This window comes from Trichechus manatus, unplaced genomic scaffold (genome assembly GCF_000243295.1).
Source record: "Trichechus manatus latirostris isolate Lorelei unplaced genomic scaffold, TriManLat1.0 scaffold00294, whole genome shotgun sequence".
In the NCBI taxonomy this organism is placed as follows: domain Eukaryota; kingdom Metazoa; phylum Chordata; class Mammalia; order Sirenia; family Trichechidae; genus Trichechus; species Trichechus manatus.
The window spans coordinates 433,170-450,683 of NW_004444230.1; the positions used below are offsets into that span (position 1 = coordinate 433,170).

The 17,514-nt window shown below is 41.9% G+C and overlaps 2 protein-coding genes across 2 annotated transcripts in view; one reads left to right on the forward strand and one right to left on the reverse strand.

The window, feature by feature from the left end:
• Positions 1-3,819, reverse strand: part of LOC101353370 (tubulin gamma-1 chain) — a 5,488-nt gene extending 1,669 nt beyond the window's left edge. Inside the window, exons 1-7 of the mRNA XM_023725263.1 lie at positions 3,443-3,819; positions 3,030-3,142; positions 2,676-2,843; positions 1,245-1,313; positions 917-996; positions 336-462; positions 27-113 (exon numbers count right to left, since the gene is read on the reverse strand). Coding sequence (XP_023581031.1) covers positions 27-113; positions 336-462; positions 917-996; positions 1,245-1,313; positions 2,676-2,843; positions 3,030-3,142; positions 3,443-3,491 — 693 coding nt within the window. The 5' untranslated portion in view covers positions 3,492-3,819. The remainder of the gene's footprint in view (positions 1-26; positions 114-335; positions 463-916; positions 997-1,244; positions 1,314-2,675; positions 2,844-3,029; positions 3,143-3,442) is intronic.
• A 3,896-nt stretch (positions 3,820-7,715) lies between these two features.
• The window catches only part of RETREG3 (reticulophagy regulator family member 3), an 18,554-nt gene continuing 8,755 nt past the window's right edge, over positions 7,716-17,514 (forward strand). The window contains exons 1-2 of the mRNA XM_004390284.2: positions 7,716-7,977; positions 16,647-16,753. Of these exons, the coding sequence (XP_004390341.1) occupies positions 7,739-7,977; positions 16,647-16,753 (346 nt within the window). The 5' untranslated portion in view covers positions 7,716-7,738. The remainder of the gene's footprint in view (positions 7,978-16,646; positions 16,754-17,514) is intronic.

The window sequence follows — 17,514 nt, forward strand, 5'->3', positions numbered from 1 at the left end:
TAGAGGGTCGAGGAGTGAGGGCTCACCAGCTGGTTGATCTGGGAGAAGGATGGGTTCTGGATGTGCAGGCGGTCTGTGGCGATCCGGTTGAGGGCCGTGTTGTCCAGCACCACCTGGGGGAACAGAAGAAGGTGACAGATTTGATTTATGGGGTCAGGAAGAACAGGAGCTCTGGGCTCTGAAACTTAATTACCCCTGAGCCTTATAGCCAAAAAGTCCCATCAAAAAAGGACTTGCACAGGTTGGCTCAAAACAGACTTTTAAAATATATGAAAATGATGAAAAAGACAGGGTGGGGTGGGGTGGGAGTGGGGAAAGGTAGAATCCAGGTTTACCACACAGTCTGCATTCTGGGTCAGCCTCTTGAGTGTGAGCAGTGAGTTGTAGGGCTGCACCACCACGTCGCTCATCTCGTCCTGGTTAGGAAACACCGAGTATGTTTGCACCAGCTTCTTGGGGTACCTGGTGGGGGTTGAGAGAAGAGGCTCAGGGCAACAGACTGAAGACCCGGTGAATATGAGACTCCCCGACAACTGTCGGGAAGCAGCTAAATCTGAATGAGAAAGTTAGGGTGGGGTTATGAGATGAGTAGAAAAAGGAGACTTGATCTTTGGAAGTCTGCAGCCCCAAAGGCAGAAGGGCAGAGAGACATCTTAGGATCTACGGTTCCATCTCCAAACTCGGCCACACTCCCTGGACCTTCACCGAGGACCTAGATTCTAGGCTCTGGTTCCAACCACTGAGAGTGTGACCACTGTTGTCGTCGTTGTGACTTCACTTTCCTCACTACACGAAGGAGCAGAAGGGCCCTTGCCTGCCCCAGTCAAGGGAAAGGTATATCTGGACGGCCTCCCAGTCACTCGGGAAACCAGGGTGGAGGTCCTGTTTCCTCCCAGCCCCCCAAACACAGACTCACCTGTCATTGAGTCGTTCTAAGAGGTAGGAGCCCAGGCCAGAGCCTGTCCCCCCTGCAATGGAGTGACACAGCACAAAGCCCTGCATGGGGAAGGTACAGTGTCCACATATTAAACTTGATGCATTCCACAACTCTTGGACTTCTGTCTTCCCTCCTCCTCCCCCGGCCCCATACAGCTTAGGAGACTCTACCCTGTCTGCAGCAAGGCCTTGTGGCTTCTAACCAGTGCAAAGGATACATGGGTGAGCCCTGGGCCTAATAGGTAGCTTCTAAAGGTGTTGCCGGCCTTCCCTATGTTGGCTCCCACCAGTGCTCCTGGGACACTCACCTCTAGACTGTCACTGCCATCTGCCTCCCGGTCTATGATGTCAAAAATGTCCTCATGGATCTTCTCTCCCTGTACAGACATGGGAAGAGTCAGAGTGGACGGGACCAAGGGACAAGAATGCTGATTTCAGAATAGCCACTCAAAAATCCTTTTCTGGAACACAGCTGCCTTGCTCTTTATTTGCATAAAGAGGCAGTGCAGCACAGTGATTAAGAGGACGCACGCTACATCCACACTGCCTGGGTTCATATTTTAACTTTACTTCTTTTTTGTTGTTGTTAAGAATACACACAGCAGAACATGCACCAATTTAACAGTTTCTACATGTACAATTCAGTGACACTGAATTACTATCCTTCTGAGTTGTTCCTCCCCCATTAATATAAACTCACTGCCCTTTAAGTTTCTTGTCTAAATTTTTCAAGTTTCTGTTGTCAATTTGATCACATATAGGTAGATCTTAAAAGAGCACAAGGCTCAAGGCAGACATTCTTTACCAGTTAAACTAAACTACTGTTTGGTTTTAAGAAGACTTCAGAAGATATTTTTGGTTTAAGGTTAAATATTATCTTGGCAATAGTTTCAGGGGTTCTATTTCTATTTAATGAATGACTCTGGGCAGTTAATTGTTCAATGCCTCAGTTTCCACATCTGTAAAATAAAGCCGATAATACAGATCCACAGTCCCTTATCTAAGATTCTTGGGGCCAGTGGAGTTCAAAATATTTCAGATTTTAGAAAAGTAATATAGTATATATAATGTATATTAAGTAAATTCCCAGTGGGAGTATGAGGCACATTAATCAAAGACATTAACATTTCAGCAATGAAAGGTGTAAGTACTCACAGTAGGTTGGATAGAAACTACAAATAGCTTCATCTCCACTGAGATTTGGTTTCGCTGCTAAATGAGCCATGAAACTATCTTTTGGTTTAAGAGCTTTTTGAATTCTGGAAAAGCAGATAAGAGACGGTGGACCTGTAGTACCTAACTTATAGGGCTGTTGGGAGGCTTAAATAAGTTAATACATGTAGAGCTCTTAGAATGTCACAGTACTAGCTTGTGTAGGCTCTTAAGTATATTACATAGTTAATTTACAAAACAGAACTCCCCTCAGTCATCTCTCCCTCCAGTACTCATGATCTAGTTTAATCTCCCTCTGGGAAGTCATAGGGCCTGTCCCCACACAGGGAGGGAGTTGTGGGCCCTGCTAAACCCACTGCTGTCCAGTTGACTCTGACTTTTAGTGACCCTATATAACAGAGTAGAATTGCTCCATAGGGTTTTCAAGGCTGTAATCTTTACAGAACCACAACTTTCTCCCACGGACCTGCTGGTGGGTTCCAACCACCAATCTTTCAGTTAGCAGCTGAGCACTTAACTACTGCACCACCAGGGCTCCTTGTGGGCCCTAAAGAACAACAAACGACCTGGGAGAATCCGCTGGCCCAGTTGTTGCCAGCTCCTCCGCCGTGCTCTGACAGGTAGATGTTCTCCGGGTTGTAAAGCTTGGCATAGGGGGAGTTGAGGATGGAGTGGATCACCCGGGGCTCCAAGTCCAGCAGCACCGCCCTGGGGATGTAGTGCTCATCATCTGCCTGCCAAGAGGAGTCCAGGACGGGCCCAATCAGCTGGGCCTGCCGAGTCCTACACCTCCCAACTCTGGCTCCTGCCCGCCCTCTCTTCTCAAGCCAGCAGCCCTGACCCCTCTGCCCAGCGGGTTTCCCAGGACCAGGCCGCTGCCCTTCCTTTCAGGGCCCCTGTAGCCAAGTCGCTGGGGGCACCTGGTAGAAAAAGACGTCCTTGCGGTCAGTGCCTTCGGTGGCGAACTCCTCCACGATGCCCTCGGGGCTGATACCATGCTCGGCGCACAGCTGTTTCCAGAACTCGAACCCAACTGGGGGCGGGGAAAGGGGGAGAAAGAGGATATTTGGGTCTGGGCAGGTTCCAATTAGGAGCTGGGGAACTGGGTCCAGGGATAGGAAGTCAAGTCTCAAAACTCGCCCGTGTCTGAGCAAAGGGCTGTGAAGGCTGTACTCAGGCGACTGGGCTACAGCGGGGCCCTCTGGGTTGGGCAACTGGACACTCGGTCAGGAGTGTCCCACCTTTCGGAGAACTACGAAGTGGGAAGGGCGGAGAGCGGGAGCCTATAGAATCTAAGTGACCTGGCTAGCGGAGGGGCTGAAGGTTCGCTCACTCTGATTGCCGCACTGGCCCAACTGTAGGGTGATGATTTCCCTCGGCATAGTTCCTCAAATTCCTGCGCTGAAGCCGCTGCCACCAGCAACAATGCCTCTCTCCGCGGCAATTGTGCCGCTCCCGCCGGCAACAACGCTGCTCTGCTCGGCAAAAGCGCCGCGCTTCTCGGCAGCAGAGCCTCTGTGCTCCCTGAAAGCGCCGCGCTCGTCAGCCACAAAGCCGTTCGCGACGCCTTACGCGCCGATGTCGCAGTATATGGCGCCGATATCGCAGTATACGGCGCCGATATCGCAGTACACAGCACCGAAATCGGCAACAGAGCAGCTCTCCGGCCGGATCACCGCCAGACGCATGCGCCAAACATGCCCCGCCCCATGAACACTGTTGCAATGAGAACTGAGACCTGCCGATGGAACTTTATTATTCGTTTGGCTTCAGTAATGCAGATTGCTATGAGTCGGAATCGGCGGCATTGGGTTTGGTTTTAATGCCGTTTGCGACACCGTTCCTCTTCAATTCGTTATTCTCGGCTTAGTAGACCATATGATTGATTGTCTGATTCCAAATGGCCAATATCAGTCCATTTCAGCTCACTAATACCTAGGATATCCATCTTCAAGTGTTCCATCTCATTTTTGACAACTTCCAATTTTCCTACATTCATACTTCCTACATTCGACGTTCCAATTATTAATGGATGTTTGCAGCTGTTTCTTCTCGTTTTGAGTTGTGCCACATCAGCAAATGAAGATCCGGAAAGCTTTACTCCATTCATGGCATTAAGGTCGACTCTACTTTGAGGAGGTAGCTCTTCCCCAGTCTTATCTTGAGTGCCTTCCAACCTGAGGGGGCTCATCTTCTGGCACTATATCAGACAATGTTCTGCTGCTATTCCTAAGGTTTCCCTGACCAGTTTTTTCAGAAGTAGAATACCAGGTCCTTCTTCCCAGTCTGTCTTAGTCTGGAAGCTCTGCTGAAACCTGTCCACCATGGGTGATCCTGCTGGTATTTGAAATATTGGTGGCATAGCTTCCAGCATCACAGCAACACACAAGCTACCAGAGTACAACAAACTGACACACAAGTGTTGGAAAATATGGCCTTGATGATAGAAACTATGCCGGAGGTTGCATGATAGAATTTTGCAAGACCAACAACATATTCATTGGAAATGCCTTTTTTCAGCAATGTAAACAGCCGTTATACATGGAGACCTCGCTGGATGGAATACACAGGAATCAAATCGACTACATCTGTGGAAAGAGACAATGGAGAAGCTCAATATCATCAGTCAGAACAAGGCCAGGGGCCGACTGTGGAATAGACCATCAATTGCTCATATGCAAGTTCAAGTCGAAGCCGAAGAAAATTAGAACAAGTTCACGAGAGCCAAAGTACAACCTTGAGTATATCACACTTGAATTCAGAGGCCATCTCAAGAACAGATTTGAACACTAATGATCAAAGACCAGATGAGTTGTAGAATGACATCAAGAGCAACATATATGAAGAAAAGAAAAGACAGGAAAGAACGAAAAGACCAAAATGGATGTCAGAAGAGATTCTGAAACTTGCTCTTGAACATAGAGTACCTAAAGTAAATGGAAGAAATGATGAAGTAAAAGAGCTGAACAGAAGATTTCAAGGGGCAGCTTGAGGAGACAAAGTAAAGTATTATAATGAAATGTGCAAAGACCTGGAGTTAAAAACCAAAAAGGAATAACACGCTCAGCATTTCTCAAGCTGAAAGAACTGAAAAAAAAAAAAAAATTCAAGCCTCGAGTTGCAATATTGAAGGATTCTGTGGGCAAAAAATTGAATGATGCAGGAAGCATCAAAAGATGATGGAAGGAATACACAGTCACTGTACCAAAAAGAATTGGTCAACCTTCAACCATTTCAGGAGGTAGCATATGATCAAGAACTGATGGTATTGAAAGAAGAAGTCCAAGCTGCACTGAAGGCATTGGCGAAAAACAAGGCTCTAGGAATTGATGGAATACCAATTGAGATGTTTCAACAAATGGTTGAAACGCTAGGAGCTCTCACTCATCTATGCCAAGAAATTTGGAAGACAGCTATCTGGCCAACTGACTGGAAGAGATCCATATTTGTGCCCCTTCCCAAGAAAGGTGATCCAATAGAATGCAGAAATTATCAAACAATATAATTAATATCACACGTAAGTAAAATTTTGCTGAAAATAATTCAAAAAGCGTTGCAGCAGTACATCAGCAGGGAACTGCCAGAAATTCAAGCCAGATTCAGAAGAGGATGTGGAATGAAGGATATCACTGCTGATATCAGATGGATCTTGGTTGAAAGCAAAGAGTGCTAGAAAGATTTTTACCTGTGTTTTATTGACTGTGCAAAGGCATTCAACTGTGTGGATCATAAGAAATTATGGATAACATTGTGAAGAATGGGAATTCCAGAACACTTAATTGTGCTCATGAGGAACCTGTACTTAGACCAAGAGGCAGTCATTGGAACAGAAAAAGGGGATACCGTGTGGTTTAAAATCAGGAACAATGTGGTCAAGGTTGTATCTTTTCCATACTTATTCAGTATGTATGCTGAGCAAATAATCCAAGAAGCTGGACTATATGAAGAAGAATGGGGCATCAGAATTGGAGGAAGACTCATAAACAACCTGTGTTATGCAGATGACACGACCTTGCTTGCCTGAAAGTTAAGGGAACTTGAAGCACTTACTGATTGTGTTAAGCTGTGTTCTCTAGAGAAGTAAAACCAGTGAAATGTGTATCTGTATATATATATATATATATATATATAGAGAGAGAGAGAGAGAGAGAGAGAGAGAGAAGTTTATCCTGAGGAAAGGGCTTATGCAGTTGTGGAGGCAGGCAAGTCCCAAATCCATGGGTCAGGTGTCAGGCTGGAGGCTTCTCCTGACTCACATGGTTGCAGGGGCTGACAAACCTACAACTGGCAGGTCAGACAGTAGGCTGTTGATTCATGGGGCTGTAGAAACTGATGAATCGCAAAATCACAGGTCAGATGGCAGGCTCAACTCCCAAGAAATGAAGGTCAGATGATGACAAGCTGGATGCAGGATCCAAAGCAAGGGAGAGCTTTCCTAGAGCATCTATATATATATTGGATGCAGGTCACATCCCCAAGGAAACTCCCCTTATATCAAAGTAAGCATGTGACTTGAGTAAGGGCGTGATTCAAGATATACCCCACACTAATCCTGCCTCATTAACATATAAAGGTTAGGATTTACAACACATAAAATGGAGGATAATTACATCAGATCACAAAATGGAGGATAATCACATCAGATCACAAAATAGAGGACAACCACACAATACTGGGAATCACGGCCTAGCCAAGTTGACAGATAACATTAACCATCACACTGATGATTACGGATTACATCTCAACATAAAGAAAACAAAAATCCTCACAACTGGACTAAATAACATCATAATAAACGGAGAAAATATTCCAGTTGTCAAGGATTTCATTTTACTTGGATCCACAATCAACGCCTATGGAAGCAGCAGTCAAGGAATCAGATGACGTATTGCATTGGGCAAATCTCCTGCAAAAAACTCTTCAAAGTGTTAAAAAGCAAAGATGTCACCTTGATGACTAAGGTGCGCCTGACCCAAGCCATGGTATTTTCAATCGCCTTCTATGCGTGTGAAAGCTGGACGATGAATAAAGAAGACCAAAGGAGAATTGATGCCTATGAATTATGGTGCTGGGGAAGAATATTAAAAATACTATGGACTGCCGGAACAAACAAATCTGTCTTGAAAGAAGTACATCCAGAATGCTCCTTAGAAAGGAGGATGGCCGACTCCGTCTTATGTGCTTTAAACATGTTATCAGGAGGGACCAGTCCCTGGAGAAGGACATCTTACTTGGTAGAGGTCAGCCAAATAGAGGAAGATCCTCAACGGAGACGGAATGACATAGTGGCTGCAACAATGGGCTCAAACTTAGTAACAATTGTGAGGATGGCGCAGGGCCGGGCAGTGTTTCGGTCTGTTGTACACAGGGTCGCTATGACTCGGAACCGACCGCCTGGCACCTAACAACAATGCAGACTGCGCGTGCGGGGCTTGGTACGGGGCTCAGAATGCTGGTCACCGGGGCGTAACTTAAAGTTCTTACTTTCCTCTCGTGGCCGCGTACTTGAGCCGGTGCGCAAGCGCGCTGTGGAAGGAAGCGGCCTCCCCCGCCGAATCTTGCATCTGCGTAGTTGGTGTTATTGTGACTGCACCGTCGCGGCCCCGGATGTTGTGGCTGCCAGCAGGAGATGGCGGAACCTGAGGGGGTGGCCGCGGCCCCAGGCCCGTCTTCTGGGCCGACTTTTAGGGGCCGCCGTGCTCTGTCAGGCTCCTGGGAGCGGGACCAGCAGGTTGAGGCGGCGCAGCGGGTCCTGGTAGAGGTGCTGGGGCCTTACGAGCCTCTGCTGAGCCGGGTGCAGGCTGCCTTGGTGTGGGAGCGGCCAGCTAGGAGCGCCCTGTGGTGCCTGGGGCTGAACGCGGCTTTCTGGTGAGAGAACTGGACTCTCGGAAACCCTCCGAGTCACGAATTCATCAGTTTTTTCTAGGGCTCTATGTTTGGTTTTTGTCCTTTTTTTTTTTTTTTTTTAGCTGCACTGGCTCCTTTCTGTATCTGCCTAATTTTGCCTCACTTCCTTCCACCGTAACCTGTCCCCAGGCTTCGGCACCCCAGTTCTCTCCTGGACCGTGCAGCTGCCTCCCCTCTTTGACACATCTGCCTGGGGCTTCTGGTACCATCTTGAGCCGCTCGCCGTGAACGAGGGCGCGTCTTTAGCCAGGGAAAGCTCAGCCCCTGTAAGACCCTTGCCTCCCTTCTCATCTCTGCTCAAGTGGGATTGGAAGAGTGTCTCCAGAGGTGTTGGTAGAGATACGAGGAGGTCTTGAAAAGGTATCCTTAGGTGGGATAAAAAAGCAAACTTGAGCGATCTCAATTAGCATGTTAGGTATCATCTCGCCCAGTCAAGAAAGTTTGTGAAGTCCGAGTGTCAGTAAGAGCCTCCAGAGCTGTAACTTGAAAGAAAATTATAAGCTTTTTAAAGAATACTTGTGAAATAGTAGTTGTGAGCTTTCACCCATTGCAAAGCCATTTAAGATCGCAGTTGTCCCTGATAGAAGGAATTAGACATCCTTAGCCACGGTTTAGAGGCAGGGAAATTGAGGATGGCTAGTCGTGTGTGTGAGTTTTCCAGAGCGGGACAAGTGGCACTGTAAATATGCTTGAGCAATCTGTATGTGTCAAGCTCTGTGCAAATGGAACTGCTGCTCCTCTCACTTGTTTGTCATCACCTGAAAGTGGGCTTAGGTCCTCACTGGATCTGTCAAGCATAGTTTGCATTTATTCATAACTGAAAGTATTATTGATCAAATTCAAAGGGAACTGATTGTAGGAGGGCTTCTGCAGCCGAATGAAATAAGGCTATCCTGGATAATCCTGAGACAGAACAAAGTATGTGTTTTTTTAGGTTTTGGTTTTTGGCTACAAATAGCTTTTCTCGTAAAAGTCTTAATTTTAAAACCAATACAGCTGTCACTCTTTTTTTCAGTGATCTGGAGCAGAACAAATAAATTCCAGGTTCATTGACAGAAGAACAGTGTTCTGCTATTAAATTAATCCTCTCCCAGTTTAAAGGAGACCCAGGTTAAAGGTGTCACAGAAGTCTGGTATTTGTTGCTTTCAGAGTTTTTAGCAAATTTGCCGTTAAACTTTTCCTACTGCATTTTTCTCTTACTTCCTAGTAGTGCTTCTTCCTTGACCCTCAGGTATCTGGTTCCATCCTGTTGCTCTCGGTCAGAAACCTTTCACCAAAGCACTTCATTCAGGAGCATTTTCCAAAATGACATTCTTGTCCTTTCCTCCCACGCCCCATCCCAACCCCTAACCCCAGCCCATCTAGTCAAAACTTTGTTTCCCACAGTGGATTTGGTACTTATAGGAAGAAAGCAAGTTGGTCCTCATTAAACAAGTTGCATCAAAGTATGGTTGGTTAATGTATAAAAACTTTATCAGGGTTTTAATTAATTTACAACCGAGGATTTATTAAAGCAAATAAATTGGTAGCATGGGTGTTATTATTTTTGAGGTGGAGGCTTTACAAATGCCTGTTGCCTGAGAGAGGTTTCTGAAGCAGAATGTGGAGTTGATGTCTATGAGGACCTGCTCTGACTGGGAAGCATCTGTAAAAGTTACAGCTAGCTTTAATTTGCTGGCCCCCAACAATGTTTACTTAAGTTTACTACTATGCTATGTTTAGAATCGCACTCAGAACCCCTTTTTGTCCTCGGGGTCTTTTAAAGCATTGTTGTGATTGGTCTTTATCTCTGGCATTTCCTGGTAGCTTGCCTGCTGTGTATCCAGAACACCCTCTTGTGACATTCTCATCACACTCTAAGTAGGTGGGGAGAGATACAGCAAAATGAGGGTGTAACTCTTGAGACTGAAAAGAACAGTTGGGTATGCCATGGGAAGGAAGCCATTTATGGAGAGAACTTATACCTGAGGAGGATACAGAATGGCTGAGGTAAGTGGTAAGGCCGCAGAGACTAGCGTAGTCTGGCATTGGAGTTTACAGAATTGTTTTTTTTGGGAATTGAAATTCTTTGGAAGGTAGTTTGAGGTTTAAAATGAAAGTTAGACTTCACATTCCAGTAGTGGCATATTGAATGAATATGAATATTGACATTTCACTTAGGAATGTTGAAGAGTGACTGTTCAGTTCTCAGACTTAGATGCTTGGGAAAGAGGAGGATCATTAGCTCAAGTCAGAGAGAAATCAAATCTGAAATGTTTTTTTTTCATTATTCATTTTGAATACTGGTCCATCATTAACTGGGGGTATTTTATACACTTTGAGGTTAGAGGACGAGATAAAACAAAAAAACCAAACCCGTTGCCGTGGAGTCGATCCTGACTTACAGCAACCCTATGGGACAGAGTAGAACTTCCCTGTAGAGTTTCCAAGGAGCAGCTGGTGGATTCGAACTGCTGACCTTTTGGTTAGCAGCAGAGCTCTCAACCACTGCGCCACCGCTCCAGAAGACTAGATAGGAGTACAAAAAAAATCTTCAGAATTCAGGTAACTTTCAGTGTTCTATACTTGTGAATGTACCCTCTTAACATCTTAAAAAAAGAAAGTCATAAAAGATGGAGACAGCTGTAGATACCTTGCTACTATAATATTTCAAGGCTTTCACTTTTTTTTCAGATGCCAGAGAAGTCATGGTGGCCATATCAGAGCTTCCAGCTTAGATTGCTTCTGGTCACTGAACTGTTATCTCAAGGATAACAACAGAAATGTCAGGTCTTCCCTTCCAATAGCTTGTATTTTCATTAGCCTCAACCCAATCTGTAAGTGAGTGATTTGGGAGAATATCTGAGTCAACAAGAGTATATTTTGACAACATTAGAAAAGAACTGGTTCCATTAACTTTTTGGTTTGTCTCATAATGTGGGAGATAAGGGGAGGGTGAAGGAACCGTGGAAATGTATGTGAACTCCTAGCCCACCCCCTTCTATGATGGGTATACCCTGCTGAGATCCTTTCCAGTTTTTAACATTCTATGATTCTAGGTTACCTTTGAATTGAAAGTATTGATTCAGAGCAATCCACAAGCTGATTCTCTGTTGAGATCTCTGTTGGGGCCTGCTTTTATAGTCGCTAGTGTGAGTTAGGAGCCCTGGTAGAGTGGTGTTTAAGAGGTACTGCTGCTAACAAAAAGGTCAGCAGTTCAAATCCATTGGCTGCTCCATGGAAACTCTATGGGGCAGTTCTACTCTGTCCTGTAGGGTCACTAGGAGTCAGAATCGACTAGATGGCAACAGGTTTAGTCTGAGTTAACCATATTACAATTCTAGAGGCTATTATCAGATCTATTGTTTTCACTAATGAAAAAAAAACAAGGTGTTTATCTCCCTCACCAAAAAATAAACAAAAACCAGAGACGTGATTAAGGATATACAGCAATTCTGATTTAAGAGGTTAGAATTTGAGTTAAAAAAAAAAAAAAGTGAGCAATAGGTAATGGAAGGGAGGGCCCATGTAAGTAGAGGCATTTGTTCTTTGTTTTTAAAAAAATCTACAAATCAAATTTCAGATTAAATCTATTGAGCAAATATTTCTGATAATAGTCTTTGGAGGTTTCTTCTTGTTGCTTTTGGTAGCCAAGAAAACTCCCAAGGATGCCTTGGTTGACTTTTGCCTCTTTTGCCTTCAGTTTTTATCAGTCCTAATTGTAAGGTTGGGTGCTTTCTCAGTTTCTCGCCGTTTCTCACAGTAGGTTATTAGCAACTAGCTGGTTTTGTATAAGCGATAACTATCGCAACATGATGTAGGTTGGGTTAATTTTATCCTTCTGATTTACCAGTGGCTGGCTCATTAACAAAAAGTTTTGGTGGCGTGGTGGTTAAAGTGCTTGGCTGCTAACCAAAAGATGGGCTGTTCAAACCCACCAGCTACTCAGTGGGAGAAAGATGTGGGAGTCTACTTTCGTAAAGATTACAGCCTTGGACCACTATGGGGTAGTTCTACTCTGCCTGTAGGGTCACTGTGAGTTGGAATTGACTCGATGGCAGTGGGTGTTTAGGTTTGGCTTATTAACCAACAGCCACAAGTACTGTACAATAATGGGCTTTCTGTCCCTATAGGACAGAATGCTTTGTTGTGAAGCGCCAGAGAGACAGACTTACTCTGTAGTAACAAAGGAATCTAGAAATAGTATCTTCTTTGATTAGAAATAGACATGTGGTCATTACTTTATGATTATGGCAAACTCTAACTTACGTGTACTAATAGTGAGGATCCATGATATAGTTAACTTCAAAATGGTTATAGTTGGTTCTGAAATTTTTAATGATTTTTCTTGATATTAGATTGATATTCCAAGGGGTATTTTATTTAGACTGATAATTTAATTGGATTTTAGCCCCTGACAAAGGGGATGGACAGTTTACAAAATGAAAATATACAAAATAATCAATCAATGGATATATAAAATTTCACTCTCACTAGTAATAAACAAAAATCAAATGTAAATGGCAATGAGTTACTAATTTCTGCTTATTAAATTTTAAAAATGATAATATGTAATTCTGGGAGAGAGATGGAAACATAGGATTTTTCTATACGGCTGATACGATCATAAATTGGACAGCCTTTCTGGAAAGCAGTTTGGCAACATATATTGAGATACTTAAATAGTTAATACCTATTCAAGGGTTGAGGGGAATATGAAATAATTACTAATGAGTATGGATTTCTTTTTGGAATAGTGAAAATGTTCTAAAATTAGGTAGTGATGATGGTTGCATAACTCTGTAAACATACTAAAAATGATTGAATTAGATAGTTTTAAAGGGTCAATTTTATGCTATGTGAATTATATCTCAACAAAACTTAAAAAATAAAGTTAATACTTTTTCACCCTGTAATTCCATTTAAAGTAGTTAATCATAGGAAAGGACAAAGATTTATGTTCAGTGATGTGTATTTAAGCTTTGCTTTATTACATCAAGAATTGCAAACATCTTAAAAGTCTAATTAGGGAAAGGGTTAAAATAGTACTTATATATATGTATGATGCAGTCACTTTAAAATTTTTTGATGTTTTTCTGGTCTATGTGTTAAATGAAGAAGGAAGTTTCTAAACCATATACGTCCATGGTGCCTGGATATATGGTATGTGAAGTTTTAAAAAAAATACTCTTCACATTTTGGTTTATGTATATGGATGATGGATCATTTTTAGAACTTATACAAATTTAAAACATATACATAAATAGACAGAGTAGTATGTGCCACTGTGTATCCGGCTTTAAAAAATTGCAACTCATGCCCAATTTTGTTTCTTCTATACCCCAACTCTTTTGCCACTTCCTCCTTTATTTTAAGGCAAATTCTGGATGTAATATCATTTAATCTGTAAATATTTCAATATGTATTTCTAAAAAATACTTCATAAAAATATATCACTACCATTATCACATGTAAAAAATTAATGATGCCACTCAGTGTTCAAATTTCCCATTTTCTCATCAATATTATTTTTTATTTGTTTTTAGTTTATTTGGATCAGGATCCAGTTGAAGTCCACATATTGCAACTGATTGCTCTGTTTTTTTTACATCTCTTTGGCTCTGCAGGGTCCCCTGCCATCCTTTTTCCCCCTTGCAATTTATTTGTTGAAGAAACCAGTTTGTCCTGTAAAGTTTCCCACAGACTGGATTTTGCTGATTGCATCCCGTGGTTCAACATGTTCCCCTATACTCTATTTCCTGTAAATTGGTAGTTGAATCTAGAGGCTTGGTCAGATTTTTTCTTTTTTGTTGCAAGACTATTTCACAGATTAAAGAAAGAAAAAGAATAGTTGTTGTGGAGTCTGTTCCTATTCATGGTGACCCCATGTGTCTCCGAGTGGAACTGCACGTAGGGTTTTCAATGGCTGTGACCTTCGGAAGTAGATTGCCAGGCTTTTCTTTCAAGGTGCCTCTGGGTGGATTCGAACTGCCAACCTTTCCCCTTCGCACCACTTAGGGGCTTCACTTCATAGATAGTTGTGTACTAATATCATTTTAATTTTCGTCTTTAATTACTATTTACATTTTTTGAACTTTCTCCAATAAACATGCTTGCCTTTAGAAGTTAAAAAAAAAAAATAAAGATTATGAAGAGAAAAAAATAGATCCTGAGCTTACTATGGGTAGGAGGAGTACTGGGCTATGGCAGTGCCCAAATTTAATAATTCACATGTGCGTATCCAGAGTTGATTGCATTTGTAGTTGTTTTTGCTAAGCTGGAAAATTCTCATGCTGATTACAGTTGCTGAAAAATGTTTTGCATGTTGTCTTATCAAATTTCTGCACTGTTATATCTGCTTGTGTATTTCTTGGCTTGCATGAATAGATATTGCAGGACTAAACTAATCTAGAGGAATCCTCCCTTATTTTTCTTCCATTCTTTACTTATACTAATCTCAAAAGTACTTTGTCTTCAATGATGTCTTGTCCTTGCACATAGTTGCAGTTTTTTTTACAGGTGGGATTCCAGATTACCTCCATAAAATGACAAGCATGATGTGACTTTAGTATATCCAAAACACGCCAACTGAAATCCCTTTTTATTTAGGAATTTAGTATTGAGAGCTGGAAGAAAAAGAGGAGTGCACATTTATCCATCTTCTTTTGTATTTGATAAACTCCTAAGGGAACATTAGTATTAATTGTTTAGTTACCTTGGAGGAGTCGACTCTAGTGCTTTGAGGTGATCTTTCCATTAATTAAGTTTTTATCTATTTGGAAGAAACCGTTTTCCCAAGAAATGCCATTTTATACCACATACAAAAAAACTTCTTCCTTTGACATTCCTGCAACAGCTTGTTCAAAAAAAGGATACCAAATAGCACCCACTTACATCTGAGCCTAAAATTGATTTATGGACCAGGGTAATCTTGCTCTAGAAGATACTCGGTTTTAGCCTTCATGACTTAGAAAATACATCCTTCTTAAAACTCTTTACTGGCTCACCTTCATTTGTAGGATGAAATCCAATACCAGGTGTCATAAAAAGCCTTTCATGATCTGACTCCTGCCTCTCTCCTCATCCACATCCCCTACCTCTGTTCTTTATGTTTCAGTTCTGTCAAACTGCGGGTAGTTCCTTAAATATATCAAGCTAACTCCCTTTTCTTCCTATCTGAATGTCCTCTCCTTCCCCTCACCCTTTTGCCCTGTTCTCCTACCATTATCTTTCAAATCCCAGTTTAGATGTCCTCTTGTTTGTTATTATCACCTTCTCATATTATATTGTAAACACACACACACACACACAAATAAATACATAAATACACTTGAGAGTAAGGTCCTTGTCTTACTCTTTTCTGAAGCTGGGAGGCTTACCACAATGCCACTGCATATAATAGCTATTCAATAAATATTTGTTGAATTGAACTGAAGCATAGTTTTTGAGTACTGAGGGTGAGAGATTTAACAGGCTATTCTAAAATAGTCCAAGTCTTGGAGGAACAGTATTTTTATTGCCATTATTTTTGGAAAACCAGCCTTTCTTCCGAGGACCTTATTATCCTTTCCCTACCCCCTGTTTATATTTGTGCTAGTAATCATACTTTGGGAAGGGGAGATTGCAGGCAGTCTGGATTGCCTCCCTAAAGAGCCATTTCAAGTACTCTGGAGAAAACAGTAGTTGTGCCACATGCTGCTTCTGGGACATGGATGGAAGCTGCAGCGCCAGGGAGCAGGATACTCCAGAGCCCTTATCCTCGGCCTTGTTAAATTGGCTTGTTTCTGTGGACGATGAACTGACTTTAGAGAGAAGATTAATGGCCTGGGGGAGCTCTAGAGGTTTATTTCTGTTAGCAGCTTTCATTCTTAAATCTCATATATAATTACAGTTTCCTTAAGGGGTGGGGTGGAAAAATTGGAATATGGATGTCATTGGTGACTGCATTTCTGAGTTCTCCTTGCTTCCTTCCATCCCTCATCCTTTGCATTGTTTAAAAAATGTTATTTTAAAAATTTATATAACATGAATTTAGAGTCCCTCTGCTAATCCTTGCGCATGTATGTGTATTCATATATACACACAGATACTAAATTTTTTTTTAATAGGGATTATACTTGGTGTTGTTCAGTGATTATATCAAATCATTATGTTAAGTGTTGAGTTGAGAAGTGGTCATTCCAGAGTTGCCATTTATAATCAACCCTCAATCATCCTTATCCTCATTTGATCAGTTCTAAAAGGATCTCTAGTTGAACCGAATGCTCTCTAATGCAGCTCTATCAGTTTGTTGCCTTATGCTAGGATCTAATTTGGTAGAAAGATGTTTGCTTTCGTCATAACAGCTTATCAAGGATGAATTTCTCCGAAATCATAGAATCACAGGCTTTAAAGTTGAAAGGGGGTTTAAGAGGTTATTTGGTTTAGTCCACTGCCTTTGTAAAAGCAAGTTATTATCTCTGCCCCATAGGTAAAATAGCTTAGATCTGGAAAGTTTAAGTCATTTACTCAAGGTGGTATAACTAATTAGTGTTAGAACCAAAAAACGAGACTCCAGTCTGTTTTCTACAGAGCCTGTAGTGCATATGGGATCTTTTCTGAAATTAGCTTAATTACATAATAATCTTTCTTCTGTTTTCCTTCTCTGTAGGTTCTTTGCACTGACATCTCTTCGTCTGGTGTTTTTGCTTGCATTCGGCTTGATGATTATTGTGTGTATAGATCAGTGGAAAAACAAAATCTGGCCTGAAATAAGAGGTGAGTTTGGTAGCATTTAGAATAATCTGAACTGGAAATGGCCTTTTCTTGTAATTTTTACTTTTAGTTTTGGGGGCTTCTGAGGGAGTGTGTGGAGGTGGGGAATATTTTTTGACGTCTGAATTATTTGCTTTAGTAGACACTTGAAGGGCTTGCAGTTTCTTAGAGCTGTGTTCCATACTTTCCCATTATTATTAAGCTCAATAAATCTGTATATACCACTTGATCTATGTGTACCCTCTTTATTGACATAAGAATAAGTAGTCTTCAAATTTGTTTGATTTTTATAATTCTCTTCACTGAATTATACTTTTATAAACTACTACACCTTTACTGAGACAGTATCAATTTACCTCTCAGGAATTTTTAAAAATTGCCTATTTGCAAAGCATTAAGCTAAATATTATGACTTACATAAAGTACTCTAAGATATGGTTCTTTTTCTTAAAGATCACACATTGTTTTTGGGTAATAATACATAAACATATGAAAAGTTGAATGACAGTTACAGAACAGTACCAGAGGTGTCACAGTGCAGTATGTGATCAGTATATTTGTCATGTATCTTGGGCCCTACCATATGCCTTGCAGGAAGCAAAGATTTGGACAGGTGGAGAGCAAAGTCAGGGGAGTTGATTTGGGTAGAGGTGAAAGAGGAGAATTGATGCAGGTTTTAGACATGTTAATTTTGAAGTGTTGGTAGGATATCGAAACCAGAGTGTACAGCTTTTAAATGCATTCCTATCTTTTTTTTTTTTTTT